A 27,628-nucleotide genomic window follows, 5' to 3' on the forward strand; every position below is an offset into this window, starting at 1 on the left:
TTCATACAAGGAGGAAGCTTAAATTGGGATTTTGCAATAGACCCAACATTGTTTGGCCTGAATACCCAGCCTATGTCAGCAAACCAGCCAAACCTCCTCATCTACAGCTGCAGGTTCCACACTCACTCACATCCGTTTGTGACCAACCAGCGGCGTAGTGTGTGTGTGTGTGTGGTGTGTGTGTGTGTGTGTGTGTGTGTGTGTGTGTGTGTGTGTGTGTGTGTGTGTGTGTGCACGCGTGCATGTGCATGTGTGATTATGTGTGTGACACCAGTGTCAGACACTTTCTGGTCATGAAAATATTTTAGCCACTAGATGGGGCCCTTAGCATAGAGCAAGAATGCAGAGAAGATCATCTGAGTTGATGCGTACATGTACAGCAGAGGAGGCTGGTGGGGTGAGCTATAGGAGGACGGGCTCATTGTACTAGCTGAAATGGAATATATGGAACAGGTCAAACATGTGGTTTACATATATTTGATGCTTTTGATACTTTCCATATGGGTGCACCCATCCAGAAAGATAGATGACTCCTCATGGATATAACCCATTTTAACATGGACATTGCCGTTGAGTGCTTCCACCATTTTAAAGTAGTCAACTGGGTAGGAATTCCTATGAGTTGGGAGGAATCAGCCAATGAAGAAGAAGAAAATGTACTAAATTAAAATGGAGATAGTCTCAACTGAGCTGCCCATGCTGTCCCAGACGTTATAATGGCACAGATACAAAGATGAGTCCTATATCTAGCTCTATGGGTGCTCCTTTACTCAGTCCATCGCATTTTCAAATCCCTCCCCGCCACCCGCCCATGCGCGAAATGAGCAATGACGTCAGGGTAGTAACTCCAGCACAACTTTTCAAACAGGTTGCATTCTATCAGACAACCACTACGTGTTGGGCACTGCGCCTAACGGGATAAGGAGAGATGGCATGGAGCAGACAGGTCAAAATTCGAAAGGTGCTTCGAATAACAAATAGTCCAGTTAAATATCTGAAATTGATCATTTATTAGAAGTAATTCACATTGGATGGATTTATTTATTTTTATAAGAGAAAAGCTTTTTAAAACTAGCGCTCGTATGGCTGTCCCGAACGTGGATACATTGTATCTGATTCTGACCAACTAACTTCTGTTCATGGAAACAATTCAGCAACAATTGTATCGAACGGATTACAGTCGATATTGTTGAGTTGGAAATTCGGAATATAACTGTAATTTCAAAGCGAGTGTATTTTGGAAGTTGCCTGATGTCTAATGCCAGTGGACGAGAATAACTTTTCTCCACGTCGTGCTTCTTTACGAAAACCTGTCAGAGTTAGTTAACAAACTGTCTGAACTGACAAATTCTTAGTTGGCTTCATCACCATGAGAAAGTGTGGATTCCAGTGTCAAATACCACGATGGACTGAGTATATTTGTCACAAATAGTTTTTGAGAATAGTGCCTTACCGTGCTTTATAGGGAGCACTTTGACATATAATATAGCCTACATCTGAACAAAGTCGTGATGATTTCGGAGGAACGAAGTAGTCATGTATCCAAGCAAGCCCTCAACTTTCCAGTGGGCCTATTGATCCGCTCGCCGAAGAAGAGCCTGGCAAAGCTGGGGAGGAAGCCAAGCAATGGATCCCTGCAGTAAGTCATATTATTTATATCCAGTGTGTCTATTTTGTGGGGTATTTAAAATGGGGCACCCTTATTTTGCAGAATTGGATTTCAGTTTTGTTACATGCAGCTGCCTGGGATTTTGTATATTCAAATGGACTTATGGCCTTCAATAGAAATGTAATTTATTTGTAGAGAAGTGCTCGAAATACTGTCCTCTTATTATTTACTCATTCATTTGGTGTCCTCTCTTGAACTCTCATTTTCATTTACATCTTTGCCTTGCTCTCTCTGTTTCACTCTGTCACTATCTACATGTATGTCTCTGTCTCTTATTTATATCTCTCTCTCTCTCTGTCTCTCTCTCCATCTATCCATCCATTTCTCCCTCTCTCAGGTCCAACACCTCGGATGGCACCACCCATTCAGCAGAGAGTACAGGCGTGAGGCAGCCGGCCAAGAACAAAATCCGCCGCCACAACAACAGACTGTCGACGGTGTTCAACCGGAGCCCCCTCCTGCGGGGCGACAGTGGGCAGAGGCATGCCCCAGGTGGCAGGAGCATGGCGGGGGACCTGCAGGCTGCAGATGACCCTGCTGAGCTGTCCAGTCAGATGTCTGCTCCAGGTATCCTAAAGATCTTTGGCAGCGACATTTGCCAGGGAACCAACTACAAGAGCGTGCTGGCCACGACTCGCTCCAGCGCCAAGGAACTTGTCAAAGAGGCCCTGGAGAGGTGAGGGGTTAGGGATGCCCACTGGCATAATGTGATTTGTTAGCATTAGCTTCAATGCTAACAGGCAAGCAGAAAGGGAACATTCCTCAAGGCTGAATGGCATGGATTGCAATACTGCTCATCCTAATATGGTGTGAACCATTGCAAATCACTTAAAGTTGGTGATATGGATATTTTACCCAAATGATCTCAAAGCCATTTTATTTCAGGGGGAATTAGATCTTATCATGGTATTCTGACTGAATCTCTTTTATCGTTGCTTAGATACTGTCTGGAGAAAGAGGATCCCAGTCGATATGTGCTGTGCGACGTGATTGGCCAGAACGGAGCAGACCACCAATGGAAGACAGAGTGCTTTCGGGTCGTGGGTGACCACGAGAAGCCCCTCATGCTGCAGTCGCTATGGAAACCCAAAGAAGGCTTCTCCAGACGCTTTGAGATCCAGAAGAGAGTGAGCGTAGAGGAACAGAGTGCTAAAGAGACCGACACCGTCACAGCAGGTACGTCAACCACACAGGTGCAGCTCAGTGACCCCACTAACAACAACCTAAAGCCCAGGTAACCATTCTGTCTCTGTTGGGGTGGCATTGGATCTCCTATCTCTGTCACTAACTGTAGGGTAATAGAAACCATTGTCCAGCTTATCATGAGACAGAGCAGAGGAGATGGCAGGCAAGTGAGAGGTCAGAGAAAAACAAAAGCTGCAGTGAGGGGTAGACAAGGTCAGAGTGTCCCCTCTCTCTTATCTGGGATTGACGACAGTGTCCCAACAGGTCCCTCTGAAGCCCCCAGGGCAGGGGATTGGCTGTGGCTGGATAAGCTTTTTCCACTGGGACCTGAATGTGTCCACCGCTCCACATGTTATTCTTTCCATCAGAGCTTGCTTCCAGCACATTGGTCACTGTGTGGTCTTGTTTACTTTGGCGTGCGTTTGTTATGATTCTCAGTTTTCATCAAACCCCACAACCCCACATCACCCTCCACTCTCTTTGCGCCACTCTGATTGGGGGAAGCAGGGGGAAGTTGCCCCCTCTGCAGGCCTGACCAGCCCCCCTGACACAGTGTGGCAGAACAATGTGGAAGAACGCCCACTTCCACAGCTGATAAGGCCTGGGAGCAGGAGCTGTTAGCTGGGTGTGAAGCTGAGCTCTCTGGACATTCCATGGTGCTTAATGGCTCCAAATGAGCTGAATAGTGTTTATGTTGCGGTACGTCAGCCCAACAGCCAGGAACGCCTGTTGATATCAGATAGAGGACAACACCTCTTACTACCCCTCCAGATTTCCTCTCTCCTTCCCTTCTATGTTTGGTTTGACTGAGAGCCAACTCAGTAAAACATTATGATATGGTGGTGTGTGATGGAAGATCTCCACCAATAGTTTATTGAGTTTTTAGCATACTGTGAAGTTTCAGTTTATGCATAGATGAAGTTTATGTTACATTGACTATATCAGGACACAATCAATGATTTTGTGATAAACTATGAATACATGATTAACAATCACTTCTCTGCATCTAGTCTCATCCTCCCTCTCTCCCGTGCTCCTCTCTGCCCCAGGTATCAACGCCCAGGCTCGTAAGCTCCAGAAGGGCCGTTCGCGGGTCACCTCTCTGTTCATGGATGGCAGTGGTGAGGATGTGGAGGGCCTGGGGATGTGGAGGAGTCTCAGTGAGATGGACCTGTCTGCCATGGAGAAGGAGGCCGTGCGGGCCCAGCAGAAGGCCCAGCTCATCAGGGAGGACCCGGAGGCCGAGGCCGACAAGGAGGCCCTGCGTCTGGGCATGGAGAAGGAGGAGACGGAGAGCAGTGACGACAACACCACCCAGTACTCCATCCACCCGCCCTTTGACTTCCCCTACTTCCTGCTGCTGCAGGGATACAGCTACAGACAGGTAGGAAAACTGGAAAGTGAAGCTGTTGCCACTGCTATACATTAAACCCAGATGCATTTGTTTGTCTATCGGATTATTGATTAACTTAAATGATGAGTAACTTTAATGAAAGGCTTGGCTTCAGTTTACACAGCTGAAGTCAGTTTGTCAGATAAGAGTCAGTCTGTTCTTGAATAGTTAGGCTCAGAATAGTTTTGTATGGTTGGAGAATTCTTCCGGCTGCGACAGAGAGATGTCATACTGAAATCCTTCACAGAGGGCCTGGGCAGCCAGATAGCAGCAGCTGTAATTGGTTGAGCCGGGTGGCTGCTCAATTGAAGACCTTTCAAGGTTCTCAAGTGTCTCTTGGCAGGGTGGCAGAAACACTGTGACGAAGGCTTATCAGAGACACTGAGGCGTAAACAAGTATACTCCACTACACTATAGAGGCTCCCACTGAACCTCTTAGGTTAAGACCTGTGGTTAAAATCACCATAAACAGAGAGAGACAGTGAGAGAGAGGAGCAGAGAGCAGAGGGCTTTAGCTGCAGTGAGGATGCTATAACAGGGACAGCGAGAGACTGAGTCTTGCTGCTGGATTACAATGGGCTCAGAGTATTGGGCTCAGAGCCACGAGCTCAAGCAGAGTCGGAGTAGACCGGCATGTTGTGGACAGGTGATCCTCGTGTCCACACACTGAGTGGGCCAGCCTGGGTCATGTACTGGAGAGGCGGGAAAACGGAGCTGGCCCTGGCCCAGCAGTAGAGTTCCCACACTGGGATGTGTTGTCTCTCGTCAGGGCTCGTTGAATAGATAAGGAACACGGTGTTCACAATCACAGTTCAGCTCAGCCCTGCTGCCTCTGCAGTGGAGGTGGAGATAGGCCTGATTAAAGGTACATAGTATTAGAGAATAGAGCAGAAGGAACACTGCAATGTCTAAACAAACTCAGTGGATGGTCACATACACATGCCTAGCCTACACATTTGCACACTGGCTCGTGCATGCCAGAACACACATGCACATTTAGGCACAAAAGCTGCACATTCAACCAAAAATAATAATATTCTTCTCAAAAAGAGATTTCTGTGGGTGACAGATTTTTTTCTGCACTTTTATTCCTTTACAAAACATTCTGGATATTTCAATGCAAAACCAGAGTGAGAGTGGCAGGCTGTGGCCTGAGCGGAGGGCCGGAGGGCCAGAGGGCCGGAGGGCCAGAGAGCCGGAGAGCCAGGCCCATTTCTAGAAACAGGAAATGCTGCTGCTCTCTGTTGTTTGTTCCTCATTGTGGAGACTGCTGAGTGTGCAGGACACTGGGTGGGGTGTGCCAGATACTGGGGGAAGTACTGAGCCCGCCCCTGGTCTGTCCACTCGACAACAATAAGTCACTCATATATCAGTCCTATCGAATAGAAATGTTCCAGCTCCGTAAATGAAATAGTTTTTTTCAGGCTTGGCTAGTTATTTTCGAAAGTGTCTTTGTGTTTCCAGACCAGATTTTCCTGAACATAATCACCTGTGAACCATGAGAGCTGTATTGGATTTGATTTCCTTGTAAGTTGTTCAAGTGCAGGTCAGTGTAGTTGTAGTCACAATTCACATTGACTCACAGCTATTAACTCCCTTCCTAGACAGTTTGATCTATTCTGCCAGATATCATGTGCAGGAAAATAAATAAAGGTTGTTTTGAATATTGCTTAGTGGCTGATTGGCTTCCATGCTAGCTGGGATGATACAGTATCATGACCTGCCTGAAAGGCTCTGCATGGTCAATCCGATGTCTGAAGTGGCCGTACAGCATTTACTGCGATGCAGCCTCCGCAGACGTCAGGGCTTTCATACTTGCGCTTAGCGGAGCAGAGCAGTGTTATAGTGAAGGAAGTTGTCAAGGAAGTGAGTTTGTGTTTATACATGACGTACCGCCCCCACCTACCGTCAACGAATCATGTCAATGCGGAGCTATAAGGAGCCCTCCGCATTGTTACAAAATTTGAGAGGTGCGACGCGGTACGGAGCTTCATTTGGCCTCTGTATGCCTCCGGAGGCTCCGCAATTGCGACACACCCTCCATATGGAGCCTCCGACTACATTTTCAGATCAAGCATAAAGTGGCTTTAATAGTCTTGGGACGGATGACCGAGCGACGGGTGGTGTTAGGTCATGACCTCCCCCACACTGATCCTCAACAGAAGGTCCCCACAGGGGTGCTCAGCACACTACTGTACTCCCTGTTCACCCATGACTGCGTGGCCACGCACTTCTCCAACTCAATCATCAAGTTTTCTGTTGACACAACAGCGGTAGGCCTGATTACCAACAATGACGAGACAGCCTACAGGGAGGAGGTGAGAGCCCTGGCGGAGTGGTGCCAGGAAAATAACCTCTCCCTCAGCGTCAACAAAAGGAAGGAGCTGATTGTGGTCTACAGGAGACAGCAGAGAGAGCCTGCCCCCATCCACATAGACGGGGCTGCAGTGGAGAAGATCAAAAGCTTCAGCTTCCTCAGCGTGCACATCACTGAGGACCTGACAATTTTTATCTTCTTTATCTTTACTAGTTTCTACATTGTATGTATAATAGTGAAGACATCAAAACTATGAAATAACACATATGGAATCATGTAGTAACCAAAAAAATGTTAAACAGGTTCTTCAAAGTAGCCACCCTTTGCCTTGATGACAGCTTTGCACACTGGCATTCTCTCAACTAGCTTCACCTGGAATGCTTTTCCAACAGTCTTGAAAGAGTTCCCACATACACTGAGTGTACAAAACATTAAGAACCCTTCCTAATATTTAGCCCTCAGAACAGCCTTAATTAGTTGGCACTCCACAAGGTGTGAAGTGTTCCACAGGGATGCTGGCACATATTGACTCCAACGCTTCCCACAGTTGTGTCAAGTTGGCTGGATGTCCTTTGGGTGGTGGATGATTCTTGATACACACAGGAAACGTTTGAGCGTGAAAGACCTAGCAGCGCTGCAATTCTTGCCACAAACCGGTGCGCCTGGCACCTACTAGCATATCCCGTTCAAGGAACTTAAATCTTTTGTCTTGCCCATTCACCCTCTGAATGGAACACATACACAATCCATGTCTCAATTGTCTCAAGGCGTAAACATCCTTCTTTAACCTGTCTCCTTCCCTTCATCTACACTGATTGAAGTGGATTTTACGTCAAAAGGGATAATAGCTTTCACCTGGATTCACCTGGTCAGTCTATGTCATGGAAAGAGTATAATGTTTTGTACTCAGTGTATTTTTATATGATATTGCTCGTTCTTTCTTTTTTGGGGGAGATTATGTGTGTATTGCTTTTTTAAAAGTGATTGTTTCATCCACTTCTCACTCCCCCTTGCTGCTCCCTCTATGGACAGTCTACCCCCCACCCCAAACGGACACTTACCCTGCCCCCACCCCCCACATTTATCATTGCTACAGTATTACATTTGAATAAAATATTATTATTATTGTCTAATTCACTTCTCTTTTTTTATCCTACACTGTTGGAGCTCGGAGCATTAGAATTTCACTGTACCCTGCGATAACATCTGCAACCCTGTGCATGTGACTAATAAACTCATTAAAAAAAGAAATCTGCAAATCTGTGTACTTTGATTTGATTTAACATGGACTTATGGATTCACACCTAAGCCCTTCCATTCCTGTCCCTCCATCACACTGCCAGTACATGCTTATCCTGGATCTGTTCTGTCCTCACATAACACACGCCTCTAATGCGCCTGCTTGATCAATCTCCAAACGATTACACAACTTCTCAATTCAAGTCCTAGGTCTTAAATTTGCACTTTGTATTGTGGTGTCAAAGTGCATGCGTTTACTTTGTAATTAGGTACTAGGCAGGAGCAGTGTAATTACAGTGTAGTTAATACATAGTAGTTACTAATGATCATAGCATATTGCAAACTGAAACCAGTCCATTAATTAATGTAGCAGTCATTCTCATGGATTCTGCTGGTTGACCTTCCATTGCCCCTCCTCTACGCTGCAGGACTTTGTCATCTACCTGATGAGCGGCACCACCACCATCTTCGGCTGCTGCAGGGAGCACTGTAACGGAGAGGACGAGGAGAGGCTCAAGGTGGACATCCTCCTCTTTGCCCCGGACATTCTTCCCCAGCACTGCTGTGTCAGGCGCCTGGACTCTACCAACTCCTTCCCAGGGGACACCAAGCGGACTCTGACCCTGCTGAAGCCCCTCCACGGCGCCTGCGTCACCCGGAATGGTTTCCTCCTGAAGGAGGAGGTGGAGCTGACCCCCGGGGACCTGGTGGGTCTAGGCCGACACTACCTGTTCATGTTTAAAGACCCTACCGCCACCCCAGGGGCCCCACAGACCCCTCTCTGGATGAAACAACTCTGCCCCGCCCATGATGGAGGAGTGGGAGTGTCATCCTCCTGTCAATCATGTGGCTCCGCCCTCCCCATGAAATGGCCTAGGGTCCAGAGGAAGCCGGCTCCTCCTCGGTGGAAGGACCCAGAGGGTGGAGAGGTATCTCTGAGCTATGAGTTGGAGCAGGAGGAAAGGGTCCTGCAGGAGATCCTGGTCATGGTGGACCCCAGTGGGGACGAGGCCAAACTGACCCCTGCCTTCCTGCTGAGCCTGTCCATCCAACACTCAGCCACCACGTTCCAGCTGACACACTTCCGAAGGTTGCTGCTCCGCATAGCCAGTCAGATCCAGCTCACCATGTGGGTGAGTAAAACTATGCACAAAAACAATGAGTCCAGCCAAACGATTGACCTTTTATATCATCACGCCACAAATAAACCTTGAATCGTTATGAATTAAACATACTGTGTGTCTCAAGGGTACTGTAAAGAAAGAAATGTATACAAAGCTGTCATCCAGATGGAATATCATTTACATAGGCTTGCTGCTGGTTTGAAATGAATGTTGTCTTTATCTCTGTCCTCTTGCAGGAGAAGACAAAGGAGCTTGCTGTGATCCAACCAGAAAGGTGAGTAGCAGCCTCTCCAACCTCAATCACTCAGCCTTCCCCAGAAATGTTAACAATGAACAGCAAATCTGACAACAGGGTGAAGAAGAGTGGCAACCTGCTGCCTCTGACACTAACACCCCTTTCTCCTTTAGTGTTTGCTATGAGTCATATACAGACTGTATGTAGAGCCAGGAGTCTTAGAATATGATGCTACTGCCTTCCACTACATTCCAACAACAATGCTACTTGAATTTCTGGGAGGGATGTGTACTACACACATATAGCATTCTCTCATTGTCACATGTCCCAGTGACTTATCTTTACAGAATAAGAAGCTGAGGAGTCATGGTCTCTTGATGTTCATACTTCTCTATATGCCACCCATTGAAGTGTATGAAGTCAAAATGATATCTCATGATGATTTAATGTTATGGAACATTATTGCAGGGCACTGTATTCCAAAGCTGTGCTTTGGCTGCCTGCTGAGAAAGGAGGAAGGATTTTTAAGGATGAATGTTTCATTTCATATTTCACTCATTTACACATTCCAAGGGATAGAGACATGCTGTAAAATATGAGTCACTCCCAAGCCACTTTTAGTGCCATTCACCCAGTACAGGGTATTTGTTGGCTGTTGGACTGAACTCAGACCTGTCTATATGTCTCCCCTTGCAGGAGCTTCAGTGATGTCCAGCAGGAGCCAGAGGATGTGCAGCTGCTGAGCATAGAGGAGCTGATCCCAGGCCTGCGGCCGCTGGTGCTGTGGATGGCCAACTCCATTGAGCTGCTGCACTTCATCCAGCATGACGTTCCCCAGCTGCTGCCCTGGAGGCAGGAGGAAGAGGAGGAGGAGGGCTCAGAGCCGGAGTCAGAGATGTGGTCCACTAGGACTGCCAGTGAGGAGGCCATGACGGTCCTGGAGGAGGTCATCATGTTCACCTTCCAGCAGTCTGTCTATTACCTCACCAAGGTCAGTGCATAGTCACACATACTATAATCATACATTGTAGATGGCATTCCATTTGCTCCGTTCCAGACATTATTATGAGCCGTCCTCCCCTCACCAGCCTCCACTGATACACTCACCAATAGATGCCATGCATGGAACACGCACACAAACATAGACACGTGCCTCACACACAGAATTAGCACACACACCGCACATGTACACAAATAATAACATCCTTGACTATTTGCCCCAGAACCTTGCACAGCCCAAATAGAAAGACATCTTTTGCCTGTGGACTACAGGAAGCAGGACTTGAGACCTTATGAACACCATTCTCCGTTTGCAGGTAGCATGCCAGACAATAAGCCGTAATAAGCCAGGGGAAACATGCACACGCTCTCTGGCTCTCTCAGTAAGGATAGGCGTGTGAGATAGTGTTGTCTTTTCCAGTGGAATAAAGGACTGCTTATCATCTTTTTAATATTCTGTAAATCCACTTCGAGGGTATTTTCAAAGTCTTTTGAAATGTTTATAGACAGCAACAAAAGATCTATCCTGTTCAACAGTGAGCCCCAGGAAGACACTCCCAGGCTGGGTTTACTGGAGTTTCCTATGTTTGAGCCCTATAACTAACTCAATGGCATTAACAGAGCACCATCACTGCCACAGTAACCCAGAGACCAGCAATAGACACCCAATAACACGGTCAACTGGAAACACCCGTTACCATGGCAAAGGTGCCTGGCGATGACGGTTCCAGGATGGGAGGGAGCACCGACATGGGTGGGAACAGGGAACAGGATTGTATGTGCTGCTGTTTTGTATGCTCCGAGACCACCTCTTCCTGTCCCTAGATTTCCGTTTCATGACAGAAACCATTGATAAAAGAAAGCTTACACATGCCTGTCAACTTTCCCTGTTGACAGGTACATTTACATGTTTACATGGTGAGGGGAAGGGCATTTCTTCCCCCAATAGTTACAGGCTCTAGTTAGACAGTCACCGCTGGAGCTCAGGGGAAAGCAGGCTTTGTTTTGGTGGTGGTTGGATGTGCAGTAGTCAGGGAAGCAGCTGTAGTCCAGTGGAGAAGCAGGGCAGAGTAGTGGCCTTTACCAAAAGTCTGTTTCCTGCTCAGGAACAGAGGAGCTGTCTTCACATAGACACACCACAAGGAGGGATGGGCGGGGTACTCACTGCACATTCTGGGGTCAAGTGAGAGACACAGGCCAAGTCTATACCTTAGATGAATTGTGACACTTTTTTGTGCCAGTATGACCCTATTTCTGTCAACAAACTACTCGAGCTCACACCCACAGCCATGTATGTTTTCTCAGACATGCTACCACTAGCTTCAAAATAATGTTTTAATTTTGTTTATATTCTTAAACAGTTGGACTTTTAATGCTGTACTGGAGAATACTATCCCCAGTTCCCTTCATTCGACCAATCTCAGCTTAAACTAACCAGCACCTGTAGCTCTGCAGAACTGGTCTCTAATCTATCTAGTGACCTGTGGTTGAAGGAATGTATATATGGTGATTGGGATTTAACAGGCAGGTCTTTATGATCTTTCAGAGCCTCTGAAGGGTCTGTCTTAGTCATGATACGTGCCTGCTGACCTGGCTGGCTGAGGGGTGATGTCATGGACTAAAACAATGGCAGAGAGCTGTGTCAGAGGAGGGAGGAGTAGGGAGGAGAAGGGAAGAGGGGGAGAAGGGAGGAGGAGGCCAGGATCTCTGCACTGTGACTCAAAGTATATTTTACTTATTGAGTGCTCAATGGTCAGAACTTGGCTTCCTCTTGTTTGGGTCCTTCTTACTTTTGGTGGAAGCAAGAATGTCGGGTGGCGGGGAGGGATTTGAAAATTCAATGGACTGAGTAAAGGAGCACCCATAGAGCTAGATATAGGACTCATCTTTGTATCTGTGCCATTATAGTGTCGGTGACAGCATGGGCAGCTCGATTGAGGCTGTCACCGACACTATAATGGCACAGATACAAAGATGAGTCCTATATCTAGCTCTATGGGTGCTCCTTTACTCAGTCCATTGAATTTTCAAATCCCTCCCCGCCACCCGCCCATGCACGAAATGAGCAATGACGTCAGGGTAGTAACTCCAGCACAACTTTTCAAACAGGTTGCATTCTATCAGACAACCACTAACTGTTGGGCACTGAACTGTTGTTGGGAAACAGGTTTTCCTGCTTGTTTTCCTGCTCTGCGAAAACCTTCCTCTACCTTGACCAGTATGTGGGTCGTTCCACGAAGTGAGTGCCTTTTGCGTCCCTTTGCTATTTAAAGTGGAAATTGTACACAAATATTACATTAAATGAAGTTCCCTTTAGTATAGAACACATGGAAAATTCAATAAATCTGATTTTTAATATGAATAAAGAATTCTGCATTTTGACATGTCCCTCTGTGCATCCTCTGTGACTTCTAGGAAGATTTATCAAAGTTTTCACCATCATTGTAAACGCTTAGTTATATTTCCTGAAGATCATCAAATCAAATTGTACTGGTCACATACACATCTTTAGCAGATATTATTGCGGGTGTAGTAAAATGCTTGTGTCTTTAGCTCCGACAGTGCAGTAATATCTAACAAGTAATATCTAACAATTTCACAACATATGCAACAATACACACAAATCTAAGTAAAGGAATGAAATTAAGAATATATAAATATATGGACGAGCAATGTCAGAGCAGCATAGACTAAAGATACAGTAGATAGAATAGAATACAGTATGTACATATGAGATGAGTAATGCCAGATATGTACAAATGATTAAAGTGACTAGTGATCCATTTATTAAAGTGGCCAGTGATTTTAAGTCTGTGTATGTAGGCAGCAGCCTCTCTGTGTTAGTGATGGCTATTTAACAGTTTGATGTCCTTGAGATAGAAGCTGTTTTTCAGTCTCGGTCCCAGCTTTGATGCACCTGTACTGACCTCGCCTTCTGGATGGTAGCGGGGTGAACAAGCAGTGGCTCGGGTGGTTGTTGTCCTTGATGATAATTTTTTTTTAATGATCTTTTTGGCCTTCATGTGATTAGTGATTCATTTTAAGCAAGTAGAAACCCCTCAGCCTTCCAGTCATTACGCTAACGCTAGTTGGCATTGGCTCGCGAAACTACCACAAACTTCCTTCGTTTTGGACACAGAGACATAAAAATGGTATCCACAAGTTCATCTGACTCTAGGGGAGTAGATAAAGGGCCTCATTGCCAGTATCCTTTTAAGGTCAACCCTGTTACATGAACTGAACTCTCATTTAAAGATGGTGAAACTATTCCTTTTTCAAAGTGCAAATAAAAAGAAACTAGCAGTCAAATCATAGTGTAAAAGCAGGTGAGCTGGTTGAAGTCTTTTTGGCAATTTTCTGGTGTTTTGTGGTGGAAAGCTGAGCGGGTCGAGCATAGACAGGCTAGATATGTTTTAAATATATATATATATATTTTGTGAAGCTTGCATTCAATTGCCCCTCCCTGTTGCATGAAACAAGCTTCGATTCCCCCTGTCACAAGGGGATTTATGGATGATTTAAGATTAAGTTGTCAACCCTGTTACCTTATTTGGCACTTAATAGGCACTTACTATAGTCAATTTTTTATTCTTGAGGTGGAAAAAATGTTGTTGTTTTTTTAGAACATGTACTGTTTATGACAGAATGCTAAAAGTAGGTGAAATATAACATTTTAGTTTTTTCCAACAAGTTACACTACTCAAAAGACACCTAATTGGTGGAACAACAAACCATGAGACAAAACACTCCAGGAGAAGTTGTAGGAGAAGTTCATTCTCATGCCTATTACTCACTGGTATTACCATTCCTTAGTAGTCAACAGCATGGGCTATTATCAGCTAGTTTATGATACTTGGCATTTATTTATTATGGGAATTATCAGGAGGCTGGTGGGGGCAGAGGGGGGTTGAGTCACTGGGAAACATTTGTGTTTCTGTCAGGAATGGCCAGTGGCACCAGTGTTATCAATGTGAATCCCAGGACTGTGTATGGTACACTGTTAACAATGGTGAGTGTCAAGACTGGACAGTCTCAGGCCCCTGGCTATCAGGCCCCTGGCTATCCCCCTTTGGAGGGGAAGTCTGTCTGTCCCTGTCTGGCTTTCTGTAACCCCTCCTCCTTGGGCTCTGACTGTTTTCTGATTGGCTCAGGGAGCTCAGGGTCAGTGGGCATAGCCCTGTTGACTAAGTCACTGATTCCACTGCAGTTTTTCTGAATCTGTCAACAAAGTTTTGCATGTTGATGAAGGTTTATTTTATAGAGAGTATGGCTGATAAAGTGAGAATCGCTGACAAAACGTTCCTTTAAAGAGTAATATATAATGAGTGAGTGCAGTATACTTTCTGTATTAGTGGTACTGGGTACAGTAGCTGTGACTGTAAGGTTTCTTATCTCCCTCTCTCTCCTCAGAGAGGTGCTAGACTATGGTACAGTGAGGTAAAGTCTTGTAGCTGTGACTAACACCTCTAGCATGCCTCTCTCTGTCCTCAGAGTATGTACTCGGCACTGCCAGGCCTGCTGGATGGAAACCCGTTCTCGGAAAGCGGGCAGCTGCGTGTGCCCGAGGGAGTGAGCGGCATCCTGGATGTCCTGAAGGAGGCGCTGTCTCTGCTTAACGCCTTCCAGGTGCACTCTGACATCAGCTCGCAGCTCTGCGCCTACCTCTTCTTCTTCACCAACGCATCCCTGTTCAACGCACTCATGGAGAGAGGTGAGACCTCCAACATGCTCTGTTTCTGACTCATGGGGTTTTGTAGGATCAAATCTTAATATCCTCAAAGTCCTATCACAAGTATCCTCATAAAATACATACTGTATGTGTTAATGGGATACTTCGGGATTTGGACTTTCCCCAGAGTAAGAACTTGTGGATAGCATTTTTATGTTTCTGTGTCCACTATGAAGGACGTTAGAGGTAGTTTCGTGAGCCAATGTTAACTAGCGTTAGTGCAATAACTGGAAGTCTATGGGTATCTGCTAGCATGCTGCATCTTATAGAAGTTTCATAAAACTCAATAGCTATGATCGAAATTACATGAGCATGTCTGAGTGGTGTTTTGTTCTGCAGGCTCTGGAGGTGGGTTCTACCAGTGGTCTAGAGGGGTCCAGATCAGGGCCAACCTGGACCTGCTGATGGACTGGATACAGGGGATGGGCCTAGGGGACCTGGCTGTGGAGTTCTTCCAGAAGCTCTCTGCTGCTGTCAATCTGCTGGCAACGCCCAAGGAGAACCTACTACAGGTCAGAGGGCACTTCCTTTATATTCACTTCCTGTTTTGGTTTGGTCTGCTGAGTCAGAGCACTAAATAACACTGTAGCCAAGATGTCCAAAGCAGTCTGAATATATAGTGTATCAAAATGGTATTTTACAGTGTATTAGACTGTACATCACCAAGTGTCTCAGTTCATTGTTGGTACACTAATCTCTGTTAAACCAAAAGTAAAATCATTATTAATTTGGTCAACTGCGTGATTTTCTTCTGGGTCTATACGTGTTAGGAATTGTGAGTTCCAGCAGTTTGCAAAGTCTCCACCCTCACAAAAAGAAACTCTTATCCAAAGCCCCCTCCCCCCTTCCGATCTGTGTGGGCCACGCGTGAATCACTTGTAGCCAAGCAGTTTAAGCCCCGCCTTCGTTCAACCCTGATACGTCCATATAACCAGTGACGAAAACCCAAGGACTGAAACTACTGCAGTTCGTTATCACAGGGATCCCATTCAGTCCCGGCAGATTCTTGGGTCTACATGCAGAATCTGCCCACGGGAGATTATTGGCATACCGAACATGCCTCGAGTGGGAAACCTTTGGGAGGTATTTAGGAAAATCTGGCAAAACATTGAAAGCATTCATGGATCATCACTGAAACTCTGTTCCCCTACATTTCGTTGCTAACTAGGTTTTACTCTTAGAAATGCATGTTGTCTTTGATGGAGGTGATACTGTTGAAGTAGTTATCAGAAAATAACATTGGGAGTATAGTTTGAATGGGCCATTGTGGGGTGAGAGATGTTGTTTGTTGTGTGTACACAGGCTGTTGGTTTTATACCTCTATAGCACCCTACTAAACATTCCCCTGCCCTGGCCAGTTATCAGATCTGGAAAAATACTGCAGGCTTCAGGTACGGTAGTACGATACACACTTCTGATGTTATGAGAACAGCTAGACTACGTATGGTCTTAACACTATCGGTGTGATGACAACATCCAGATGTAATGGTAAAGCAATGAAGCAACAGGGTGTTAATGACAACATTTCCGTCCACTATAGCAATTCTGAATGTATCCATTGTAGACCACAGGTGTTTTACAAGGTATGGAACAGATTGAAAATGTTAGAGAGCTGAAAGCTTATTTTCACTGACGGATGTCAGCTGAGTGGAAGTCACATGTGCCACCACATGACATCATTAAAAAAGCCTGGCAGAGCTGTGGGAAAAGAATGCTTGGAAACAATGGAATTTTTTTCCACCAAATTGTACTCTACATCTCATATTATGCAATGACTTCTCATCTATTGATGAAGAAAATACACATTTTGCCAAGATAGGCAGTCCTTGCACCAAGAACTTAAACAAATAGACATAATAATAATTCATAATTAGGTGGGTGCTTATATTTATCCTGTTTCACACATGTACAAGTGTGTATTATACACTTGTGAATTGTAAATGTGTTTTTTGCATATCCCAACTCCCCCGGGGACATCCTCGGACAGTGGGGTCACGGCCAGGTTCACTGTATGTATGTTTAAATCCCATATCATTGATGCCTGTGGCTTTAAACTGCGTGCCACTGAGTAGTTAATCCTTCTTTAAGCATGCCATTCTCTCTGTAATCCACTGAAAGCAGGATCCTGTTTACTGGGGGGAAGTTGAGCCTTGACATATCTGGTGGTGGTTCAGTTAGTTAACACTGTGAGCTAGTTAGAGACATAAAGACAGAGACCACCACATAGAACCACCCAGCTAAGGGGCTCCCGTGTGGCGCAGCGGTCCAAGGCACTGCATCTCAGTGCAAGAGGCATCACTACAGTCCCTGGTTCGATTCCAGGCTGTATCACACCCAGCTGTGATTGGGAGTCCCATAGGATGGCGCACAATTGGCCCAGGGTCATCCGGGTTTGGCCGGGGTAGGCCGTCAATGTAAATAATAATTTGTTCTTAACTGACTTGCCTAGTTAAATAAAGTTTACATTTAAAAAATAGGTGGAGGAACAGATGTTAAACCACACACACACACACACACACACACACACACACACACACATATCCTGTTTCTGGTCATGTTTATGACACCTGAAAAGATAAGGGAGATAGGGAAAACCTGTTGCCAGTCTGTGTGTGACACAAGGCTGGCTTTAGCCCTGTCACCTTCAAAGAAAAGAGTGACCTCTGCCATGACATGCCCACACCACTGTATGTCTCATCCTATGAATGTACAGGGGCTGCAGGAAGGCTGTGGACACGTCATGTTCTTGTAATGTTCTCCCGGGTTAGTACATGAGAGAATCACCTCCTACTCATCCCAATTACAGCACTGTTGTTGTTGTGGATAGTTGTGGGTTTTATCTTAAAACCACAGATTGCACAGCCCTAAAGCATCAAATTCAGTCAGAAAGTTGTATTTTCTCCTGCAGCTGCCCTCATATTTCATTTAGATCCAGAGTTTATAGTTTCTTGATCTGATTTTATTTTGATGGAACTCATTCACCAGGATTGGAGAAAGGAGCCTGCTGAGACTCAGTGCAACCAGACTGACAGTGTAGCATTTCACTCTTCAATCCACAGCCATAAGGGGCTATTACAGTATGAGACAACACCTGTTCTCAATATCTAACCAGAAGGCATGGTAACAGCCCCAAAACAGCTCCCCAGTAGTAGAACCAGTCTCCCCTCAGTCAAAGGCTCCTCTTTTCGTGGGGACGGTTGCTAGGAGGCTGGTGGTTTTGTGTATGGATCACTCCCATGGCACGAGGTCAGATGTTGTGGTTGGTAAAACAGAGCGCACACCCTTGTCATATTCTCAGTTTTCCATCTGGAGTTCTGGGCTTGAGGGAGTGAGGGAAATAGTACATTACCAGTGATGTGGCATGGTTTTGTTATGGCTGAGCTCTCTGTCTCCAGTAATTACTGATGATACAAAGTTAGGAAGATTGTGTCATTGATGCCATGATGTTATGCCACTTACGACTGGGATACACCAAGTCAAATAGTAGATATAGAAAAGATAAACTTAAAATAACGTAAAAAACAAGTCACTTTGGCTTATAAACATTCCCATAACTCCTCCTTCTGGCCAGCCTCTGTGCTGTCATGCGACAAAGAGGGTGTGCTCATTGGAGGAATGAAGGGATACAAGGCTGGGGTAAATATGGTCTGATATATTCTACACTATGCCTGTCAGCATACCAATAACACCTCTATGCCAATGATGTCATCTTGAAATGATTCACCTATGTCTTTCTGGTTAGTTAGTGAGTCATTAAAACACCTCAGCTCTCCAAGGTGTGTCTGAGTGAATGAGGAAATAGTTGAAGGTTAAGTCTCTTGTGTGTTTATTCCCACTAACCAGAGAGAGGTCAACTGAGAGGATAACACCTGATTGTTCATAGTCATATAACACATACAGGAATCTAGACGCTGTAATTAGCACATCTTCTGATGACATCTCACGCTTGACGTTTATGACTCAGCAATTGTTTAGTCATATAGATGGAAAATGTGACATTCAGGAACATTGACTTCCACAATCAAGCATTTGAACATTTCTCCATTCTGTGTGTGTGTGTGTGTGTGTGTGTGTGTGTGTGTGTGTGTGTGTGTGTGTGTGTTGATTTTATTATTACTATAGACAGTGACATAGGTTGGCATGACAAGTATTACTTACAGTCCTAGATTTATTTTCCTAATGAATTCATCACCATATAATCTGTCATTGGAATGACACAAATATGCAATTACAGTACTTGGACAGATTTGTGGTTTGAAATATTTTGTACATGAATAGTTTTCTGTGGAAAAAACCACACTGAGGAAGTGCTACCCTGTCATTTTTAGTTTCCCTAACAACAATGACATCAAACAGCTCTGCCAGCTCTTGCATTTAAATTATGCTATGTTTACTCTTTTGTGAAATATGCAATCATATTCCTTGTATCATGGTCCTTGTGCCTGTACATTGATATTCTTGTAACGTGTGAGTGTACATATGTGTGTGTGTGTGTTTCAGGCATCATGGAGCTCTCTGAGGACTGAGTTCATGCCTCTGAACCCAGCCCAACTGCACCACATGCTGAGGGAGTATAACCCAGGCAGGGCCTGTCCTGCAGACTGGAACCCCTCGCCAGACGAGGCAGAGGCTGCCCTCAGGACCAGTGAGTGGAACACAGATACAGCAGAGTCACGGCGGGAAGCCAAACAGACACACAGACACGTTCACGCGTATAAACCATATTTTGAAACAAACACACGTGTTTCTTGGACAAGCAAACTCACATGTAGTCTGTACACTTGTGTACACACACTCACTCTGCCAAGATTCAATCAGATCAGACTGTCGCCCATGCCCTGATAGGGTTACACGGAACCCAAACCGGCTGTGCGCGTGCGCCATCGTGCATACATTTATTTTGTCCCCCTACACCAAACGCGATCACGACACGCAGGTTAAAATATCAAAACAAACTCTGAACCAATTACATTAATTTGGGGACAGGTCGAAAAGCATTAAACATTTATGGCAATTTAGCTAGTTAGCTTGCACTTGCTAGCTAATTTGTCCTATTTAGCTACCTTGCTGTTGCTAGCTAATTTGTCCTGGGATATAAACATTGAGTTGTTATTTTACCTGAAATGCACAAGGTCCTCTACTCCGACAATGAATCCACACATAAAATGGTCAACTAAATCGTTTCTAGTCATCTCTCCTCCTTCCAGGCTTTTTCTTCTTTGAACTTATATGGTTATTGGCATATAAACTTTCATCGTGTTACCACGACGACCGGCAACACAGTTCGTCTTTCAATCACCCACGTGGGTATAACCAATGAGGAGATGGCACGTGGCTACCTGTTTCTACAAACCAATGAGGAGATGGGAGAGGCAGGACTTGCAGCGCGATCTGCGTCAGAAATAGAAAGGACTTCTATTTTAGCCCTTGGCAACGCAGACGCTCGTTGACACGCGCGAGCAGTGTGGGTGCAATAATTGAATAACATAGATTTCTAAATTTATTTTGCAATGCGACCCGAGCGGTGTAGTCAGGGTATTAGTAACTAGAGGCCTATTCCCTGTTGTGTCTGAGAGTGGCTGAGTGTGTTCCCCAGAGTAAATCTGTCTGCCTGTCCCAGTCTAACTCTAAATTGGAGCATGGGTATAGGGGGGAGGTTAGAGAGGAGAACCCTGCCCAGCCCAATCAGTTTCACCACAGAGTTAACTCTCAAATCCACCCCTCTCAATATAGGACTTGGTACCTGTCTCCCCTCTCTGTCCCCTGTCACCTCACCTGTTCTGTGTGAATGGCCCAACTCCTGCTGGCACCACCTGGGGGGAACTTTATCTTGTCCTAGAGGCCATGACTGTCTTTCTTAAATTGGAAAATCTAAAGGATTAACCTACAAATCAGATGTAATTAAGTCAATGAAGTAAAAGGAAATAACAAGTATAAATAATGTAGTGTACACTGTGAGAAAGCTCTTCCAGAGCTTCTGTTGTAATCTTTTCTGAGTCACGCCTTCTGTCTTTAATGATGTCCTGTATTTCCCTCCTCCTCTAGCTGACATACTGGAGAGTTTCGACAACCATCCTCCCCTTATCCTGCCTAGCAACACCTTCCACCTGGAGTTGGGTAAACCAATCACGGAGCCCGCTCTGTTTGAGCAGTTCGGCCGTCTGCAGGACTTCATCCGTAGTCTCCCCCCCAGTCAAACAACACAGCAGGTAACCACCTATCTGACCTTCTGAATCTGTGTACCCAGATTTACACATATACAATCTAATGAGAGGCCAGTGGCAGCCCTGGACTGGTGGTGCTCAGTAAATGAGACATTTTAACTTTGATGTTTTCCATCTCTGTTTTATTGACTTCTCTCTCCCTTCAGGCACTCAGCGGGACAGCTACAGACGCCAAGTCTGCGACCTCACGCTCCTCGCCCTCTGTCACAGTGGTGGTCCCTGACCCAGTTCCCTGCCCCTCGCTCAGGGCAGAGGTGGACTCTTTGAGCCCTGCGGCGCCCCCTCAGGCCCGGGGGTCTCATGGTGACCTAAGCTGCTGCCTTGCAGAGGCAGAGCTGTCCCACAAGCTGAAGAGTCTGGAGCTGCAGAACACCCTACCTAGGAGTGGCCAGGCTGACCTGGGATGCCACAAGAGCCTGGCTCTGGACCCCTCCTGCCTGCTGACACCCCCCAACACCCCCCAGGGCATGGAGCTGTCTCAGTCTGAGCTGGAGGCAGACCTGCAGGAGGGAGCAGCACGGCAGCACAGGAAAGGTAACACAGGGGGCTGTGGCATACAGTAAGGCTACATACAGTTACAATACAAACAGCTCTGATTGATAGAAAAGAAGCATAAAAAGCCATGTGTCAGCTGAAGTGTGTTATTGACCAATCATAACAGAGGATTGATGATGCTGTAACAGTGGGGGACACATACTGTACATAGTAATCCTAAAAGAAACTGATCCTGTCTCAATCATCTTGGATGAACTACGAAGACAAAGAATAACAGAGGATCCCTTCATGGCCTTTCCCTCCCTCTGTGGGTTTTACAGTGATGTAAAACTCCTGTCACAGCAAATACAGCCACGTCGGCTCACACTGTGGCTCATGTACCTAACCCCTGGAGGTAGGTCGCTAGTGCCTCCCTCGTAATATCAACCCACCAATGATTGACAGGCTCCATTAAAGAAAGAATTTGTCTGCTTGACCCGGGAGACCCTGGTGCATATTTGTCCCCAGTGGCTCCAGGTTGACACAAGGTGCTTGATATGACAGGGGGAGGAGGAGGAGAAGGAGAGCTCTCATTCTCCCTTCATCTCTTCAACTCTATTGACTCTGGACAGAAACTACAGGTCATTGGAGAAATAAAGAGCTGTTCTGGCTGTGTAAAGGTCGTGTTCTCCCTGTAGGGTGGATTCCATGTGTAGAGGAAAGGCCATTTCCTCCTCAGGCCTATTGTTTTCTGAAGCTCTGCTCATGAGGTCATCTGTAGGAGTGGATGGGAGGGGAAAGTGAGCGGACTGCTCTCTGGTTCTGATTTATTCTGTGGTGGAGGAGGTGAGCTGAGAAAGGGGAGGAAAGGACTAAACATCTTATTCCGTAACTGGGAGGGAAACTTCCAGGGTTAACTTCCAGGGATAACAATGACGTCCATCTCCCTAAAGCAGGCCAGCTTTCTAAAGCGATGTCTCAAACAATGTGTAAGATTCTAACACTTTTATATAAGTCCTATCTATACCAGCCATACTCAACAGGCGGACCGCGGTCCGGATCAAGTTCCTCTTGTTATGTCATTCACTGACAGACCTTAGAGAGCTATTTATAACCTGTCAGAAATTTTCAGTGAATTACTACTAGCCCATGTTAGCTAGATGGGTAAATTAGATTAACCAGCTATCATGGCCAGATTATGTGCCCAGGGGCCTCAACACCAGCGGCCCGCATTGATTTTGTTCAGTTACTCAGGTATCATATGAACACACAGAAATGTCAAAATGTGTAGAATATAAAAAAAAAAATGTAAAATGTAAATTAGCTTTAAAATGTAAAAATGTCTAGAATTGCAGGAAATGAGGTGTAAACTGACAATATTTTCTCTCCGCCAGCAATATGGCTGTGTACAATTTAAACAGTTTGAAGTAGCATGGGTTGGGAGGTTGGGGTTTGTTACTACGCCGATTAATGACAGGACATATCCGGACCTTTGCCACCTAGGAAATGTGTGTGACCGCCGGACATTCTCAAATAGTAGTCTAGTACGCCTGTCCTATACAGTACATTGACTTTTCTCAAGGGATACAATCGTTGAGTCAAACACCTAGCAAAAGAGAGTGAGTCTATAAGTTTGATGCCACTTTATCTAAAACATTGTAGGAATTCTGAATTTCTGATTTCAGATACCACAGTCCCAGGTCAAATCCAAACAACAGGTTAGATAATAAAATCCCGTTAGTCCAGTGGAATCTAATAGCAGTCCATGGCCTTTCCTGTTGATTAACACCAGCTAGTTCCCTCATCTCTTAATCAGAGACAAACGCTCTGTGTAACATTTGACTGTTTGTAAGTGCTTACCGTATGCTTAAAGCTCCCTGAACCCCTGTGTAGTTGTGTGTAAATAGGGCTTTACTAAAGCTTCCATTTTGTTGATCATAATCAGAACTCATTACATTCAATGGCCCTTGTCTTTATACGGGCTCTATGGTTTAATAGTTTGTTATTGTTATGAAAATGATGTACTATTGAACATTACCCACTTTCACAGAAATATTCTCTAATCATGTCATTTCCCTGGTTATGACATTGACCATAGCTTCCCACCATGTATTACTGTGGCCTCCCAGTCCCATAGAGTGCTCCTGCTCTCTGCTCAACCTCGGTGGTTTTGGGCGCTAACAGTAATTTACCGCTATTTTGGTAGCATTGCTAATCCTTTAATCTGTACCAAGAATTACAGAGAGGTGGTGATGTCAGGAGAGAAAAGATCAGTGGCTGACCCGTCATGGGAATTTACAGTTGGGTTGGTGCGTGGAATCTTAATCGGGACAGGCATTGTCCAGAGCAGGTCCTGCATGGGGGGCAGATGGGCTCGGGCTGGGGGAGAGCAGGGGAAGACCAGGGGAAGGCCGGGGGAGAGCAGGGAAGAGCAGTGGGAGACCAGGGGAAGGCCGGGGGAGAGCGTGGGAGAGCAGTGGGAGAGCAGTGGGAGACCATGGGAGACCAGGGGAAGACCAGGGGAAGGCCAGGGGAGAGCAGGGGGAGAGCAGGGAAGAGCAGTGGGAGACCAGGGGAAGGCCGGGGGAGAGCGTGGGAGAGCAGTGGGAGAGCAGTGGGAGAGCAGGGGGAGACCAGGGGAAGACCAGGGGGAGAGCAGTGTGAGACCATGGGAGACCAGGGGAAGACCAGGGGAAGGCCAGGGGAGAGCAGGGGGAGAGCAGGGGGACACCAGGGGAGAGCAGGGGGTGGGGGTGAAAGTGTAGGGCATGCTGGTGGTACTGTTGCTGGTGGCTAGGTTGTTGTGACAGGATAAATACACCACAGACAGAGAGCACTGGACCAACCTGAGGAAGAGCTTTCCCAAGGCCCCAAAGCTTTACATGTAGAGCTTGTTCTCAGTGGGGTTCTGTATGGTTCTCATTACAACGTCTATGCATTTAGTGGACTCCCCACAGTTTTATAGCACTCAGACTTGACATGATTTTTATATGGAGTCCAAAGGCAACATCTGTGTTCAATATCAGTGGTAGTTATATGTATGTTGAGGAGGTCAAACCAACTGCGTGTCCCTCTGGAGCAGCTCAGTGGAACCTCCAGTCTTTGATCCATATATATTCCTATTGGTAGAAATAATAATCCTTATAACACTAATGCCTCTGGACTTAAAAAAAAGCCCAGTATTGTAACTTCTCTTTCATATGACTAGACAGAGACCCCTAGAAGGTACTGTAGAGGGGTTTCAAAGGGGAACCAGACACTACTTTCATGTTTTCTCCTGAAGTAAACCCTGTCTCAAATTGTCACAGTGATATGATTTCATTATAATTTCATAAACGGACCACAATAACAGGAAAAGTAGAACTTTAAACAGAGTTAAGGTGGGATTGGATACTGTGTCTAATGTGGGGTGTTCTTGTGTGTCTCCTCAGCAGGCAGCTGCCCAAGGGAATGTTCTGAGAGAAGGAATGGGAATGTGGAGGAAGATAATGTAGAGGAAGAGGAGGAGAAAGAGAGGGATGAAGTGTTTACTGTGGAGCTACACAGAGGACCTCATGGTCTAGGCCTGGCTCTGGTGGATGGAATGGTGGGTGAAATCCTTGTCTTGTTGTCTTTATTCCTCCACCTCCTCCTTTGTTCATCTCCTTCACCCAAGTCTCATCTTCCTTTTTGTTTCTCTACCTCCCTTTCTTATTTTTCATCTCTCTGCATGGGGAAATCAATGAAATGTGAAAAAGCTCTAACATTCTGTCTGTGCCTGGTTGTACAAAGTGACAGCCTTGTCGAGGCAAGGGGCGTGTGGCTCTTATTTGGTCATGTGATTTATGACATCCTAATATAAGGCCTTGCATGGCTGTTCAAACCTCATAGTCGCAGGTTAATTAGTTAAAGGTTACATATTTCCCATGATTAACTGTGTTACATCATCATCCATCAAAGTCAGGGAAATCTAGCTTTTAAATGAATGATGAGTTGAACTGTGACATAGATCTCAACTACAGATAGCAAGAAGAGTTATTGAGCCTGTGTGTGTGTGTGTGTGTGTGTGTGTGTGTGTGTGTGTGTGTGTGTGTGTGTGTGTGTGTGTGTGTGTGTGGTATGTGGGTGTGGGCTTAAGCTTGGGTTTACTAACAGGTGTACAACATGTGGTAAATGTGTTGACCTCCTTTTTGCAGTCAGCCATGAACCACATTGAGAACACTAAGCTAATTTATAAGAACCGGAAGACTCCTCTATTGCACAATAGTCAGCTGCAATGGTTATTATTACCCTCATACCAATGTCTGCCTTTGGCTTCAAATTCTACTAAAGTGCTGTTTTCATCATTTAATTCATAACAGAAACGTGTCTGGTCTGTGAAAGCCTCTACTCATGTATATGCATGCAGGTGTACTGCTGTGGAGGATTCTATAACATGTGGTGCCCCCTGTAGGATAGAGATGAAACAGCGGAGATGTTCCTATGATGCTATTGTGCAGGTACGGCATATCGTCAGACCCAACCTCAACGCTTCCTGCATCCTCTTGTGTCCTGTGTAGAAAACACCTCTGAAGATGACTGGGATCTATATCAAGTCAGTGGTACCAGAGTCCCCAGCCGCCCAGTGCCAGAAACTGAGGTTCGGAGATCGTATCCTGGCTGTGAACGGCATCAGTCTGGTGGGCATGGAATACCACATGTAAGTAGTGTAACATGGAGACCGGTCTTTACTACCCTGTGTTGATTAAGAAGTTGTAATACAGTACTGGATATTATTAAGGTAATAAGAGTTATAAAACATAACACAGAGTAGTGTCGTTCCCTCCCTCTGTTTAACACCCTCTGATGTTCTCTCTCGTTCTCTCCGTCACAGTGGTAGAGAGCTCATTCGTTCATCTGGAGATGCCCTCAGATTGCTGGTGGCCAAAAACGAGTCCAAATCAACGGGGAAGAGCTCAGGGATCACGTGCTGAGTGGAAGGAAGGTTTCAATAGAGGCTTCCCCAAGTGACCTTTGACCCTCAGAAGGGAGCTTAATCTTCTCTCTTTATCCAACTAAGGAGCTTAGTTGTCTGTCAGTACTTTACGAGACGTGTTCCTCAACCAAAGGATAAAAGACACTTGACTGTTTATTTTGTTTTGGTGAATAATCACTCCTCACTGAGTATTTTTAAATGAAGCTTTACTGTACATAGAATGAACAGGAGGACACAGAGGATGAAACCACTAGACTGAATCCACTATTGCTTAAGTCTTCTCTGAAGCACCCCTTTTGAATGAATGCAAATTCAAAAGCAAACACTACATGTGTATCAACAACATGGTCCAGACAGCTTTGCAGAAGTGTTTTCTGTTGCCCCCTTTTCTTGTCAGCATGTGAATAAATCTGCATGGTGAGCTGTCCTTCGTACCCAGAAAGCACTGGGTTTGGGAGAGTAGAAAAGAACAGCGGTTAAGGCAGTTGTTGCGAGCAGGGTGGAGCTATTTCAGTGTCTTCAAGGCCACTATCTACAAATGGCTAGTGCACAGCATTCTGTCTGAAGATTGCTCAGCTTTACAAATGCCAAAACCCATAAGAACTTATGCAAATATAACATTTTTGTAGAACTGTAAATTATAACGTATTTTTTGAGTAAAAACAATGACTCATTCTTATGTCGTAGTGGCTGTATACTTTGGATATTTACTGAAGTGCTATTAGTGAAATACTTTCTGAAGCACTACAGTATAACGAAAGGTTGTCATGGACTATATGGTTATCTATAAGGCATTTCAGTGGATCTCAGTGATAATCTAATATAGATTCCTGCAGGTATCAAAACCTCACTGCTAAACATCTCTGACTTTTCCCATGTGGTGACAGTGACACTAACTTATGACTGTTTATGAAATGTTTATAAACAAATTACTCTTTATGACAGTTTTAAGTCAACTATCTCTCTTAACAGTGTTAAGTCTTCAATTTTATTGACGACAAATAAGAGTATTCAATTTTTTTATACCTATATTGTCCAGTATTTTTGAACATATGAAATAAATGTTATTTAGATTTTAAAGCAAAA

The 27,628-nt window shown here is 45.3% G+C and overlaps 1 protein-coding gene across 2 annotated transcripts; it reads left to right on the plus strand.

Annotated features, from left to right (window-relative positions):
* The first annotated feature begins 868 nt into the window (after positions 1 to 868).
* Positions 869 to 27,628, plus strand: si:ch73-281f12.4 (RA_Radil_like and Myo5p-like_CBD_Rasip1 domain-containing protein). Of its 2 annotated transcripts, none has more exons than XM_045720244.2 (15): positions 869 to 1,639; positions 2,007 to 2,345; positions 2,610 to 2,845; positions 3,904 to 4,238; positions 8,232 to 8,936; positions 9,164 to 9,201; positions 9,859 to 10,153; positions 14,653 to 14,872; positions 15,230 to 15,402; positions 19,391 to 19,535; positions 20,936 to 21,099; positions 21,261 to 21,648; positions 25,020 to 25,174; positions 26,127 to 26,266; positions 26,441 to 27,628. In XM_045720244.2, exons 1-15 carry the CDS (start codon positions 1,512 to 1,514, stop codon positions 26,538 to 26,540), a joined length of 3,561 nt encoding a protein of 1,186 aa, XP_045576200.1. In that variant the 5' UTR covers positions 869 to 1,511; the 3' UTR covers positions 26,541 to 27,628. The 2 variants fall into 2 exon arrangements, with proteins under 2 accessions (XP_045576200.1, XP_045576201.1); XM_045720245.2 differs by having other exon boundaries at positions 25,023 to 25,174.

This window comes from Salmo salar, chromosome 06, assembly GCF_965601325.2.
Source record: "Salmo salar chromosome 06, fSalSal1, whole genome shotgun sequence".
NCBI lineage: Eukaryota > Metazoa > Chordata > Actinopteri > Salmoniformes > Salmonidae > Salmo > Salmo salar.

Coding starts and splice junctions, on each gene's coding strand:
- si:ch73-281f12.4 (XM_045720244.2), top strand. CDS start 1,512: ATGATTTCGGAGGAACGAAGTAGTCATGTATCCAAGCAAGCCCTCAAC. Junction 8,937..9,163: donor AGATCCAGCTCACCATGTGG/GTGAGTAAAACT, acceptor GTCCTCTTGCAG/GAGAAGACAAAGGAGCTTGC. Junction 26,267..26,440: donor GTGGGCATGGAATACCACAT/GTAAGTAGTGTA, acceptor TCTCCGTCACAG/TGGTAGAGAGCTCATTCGTT.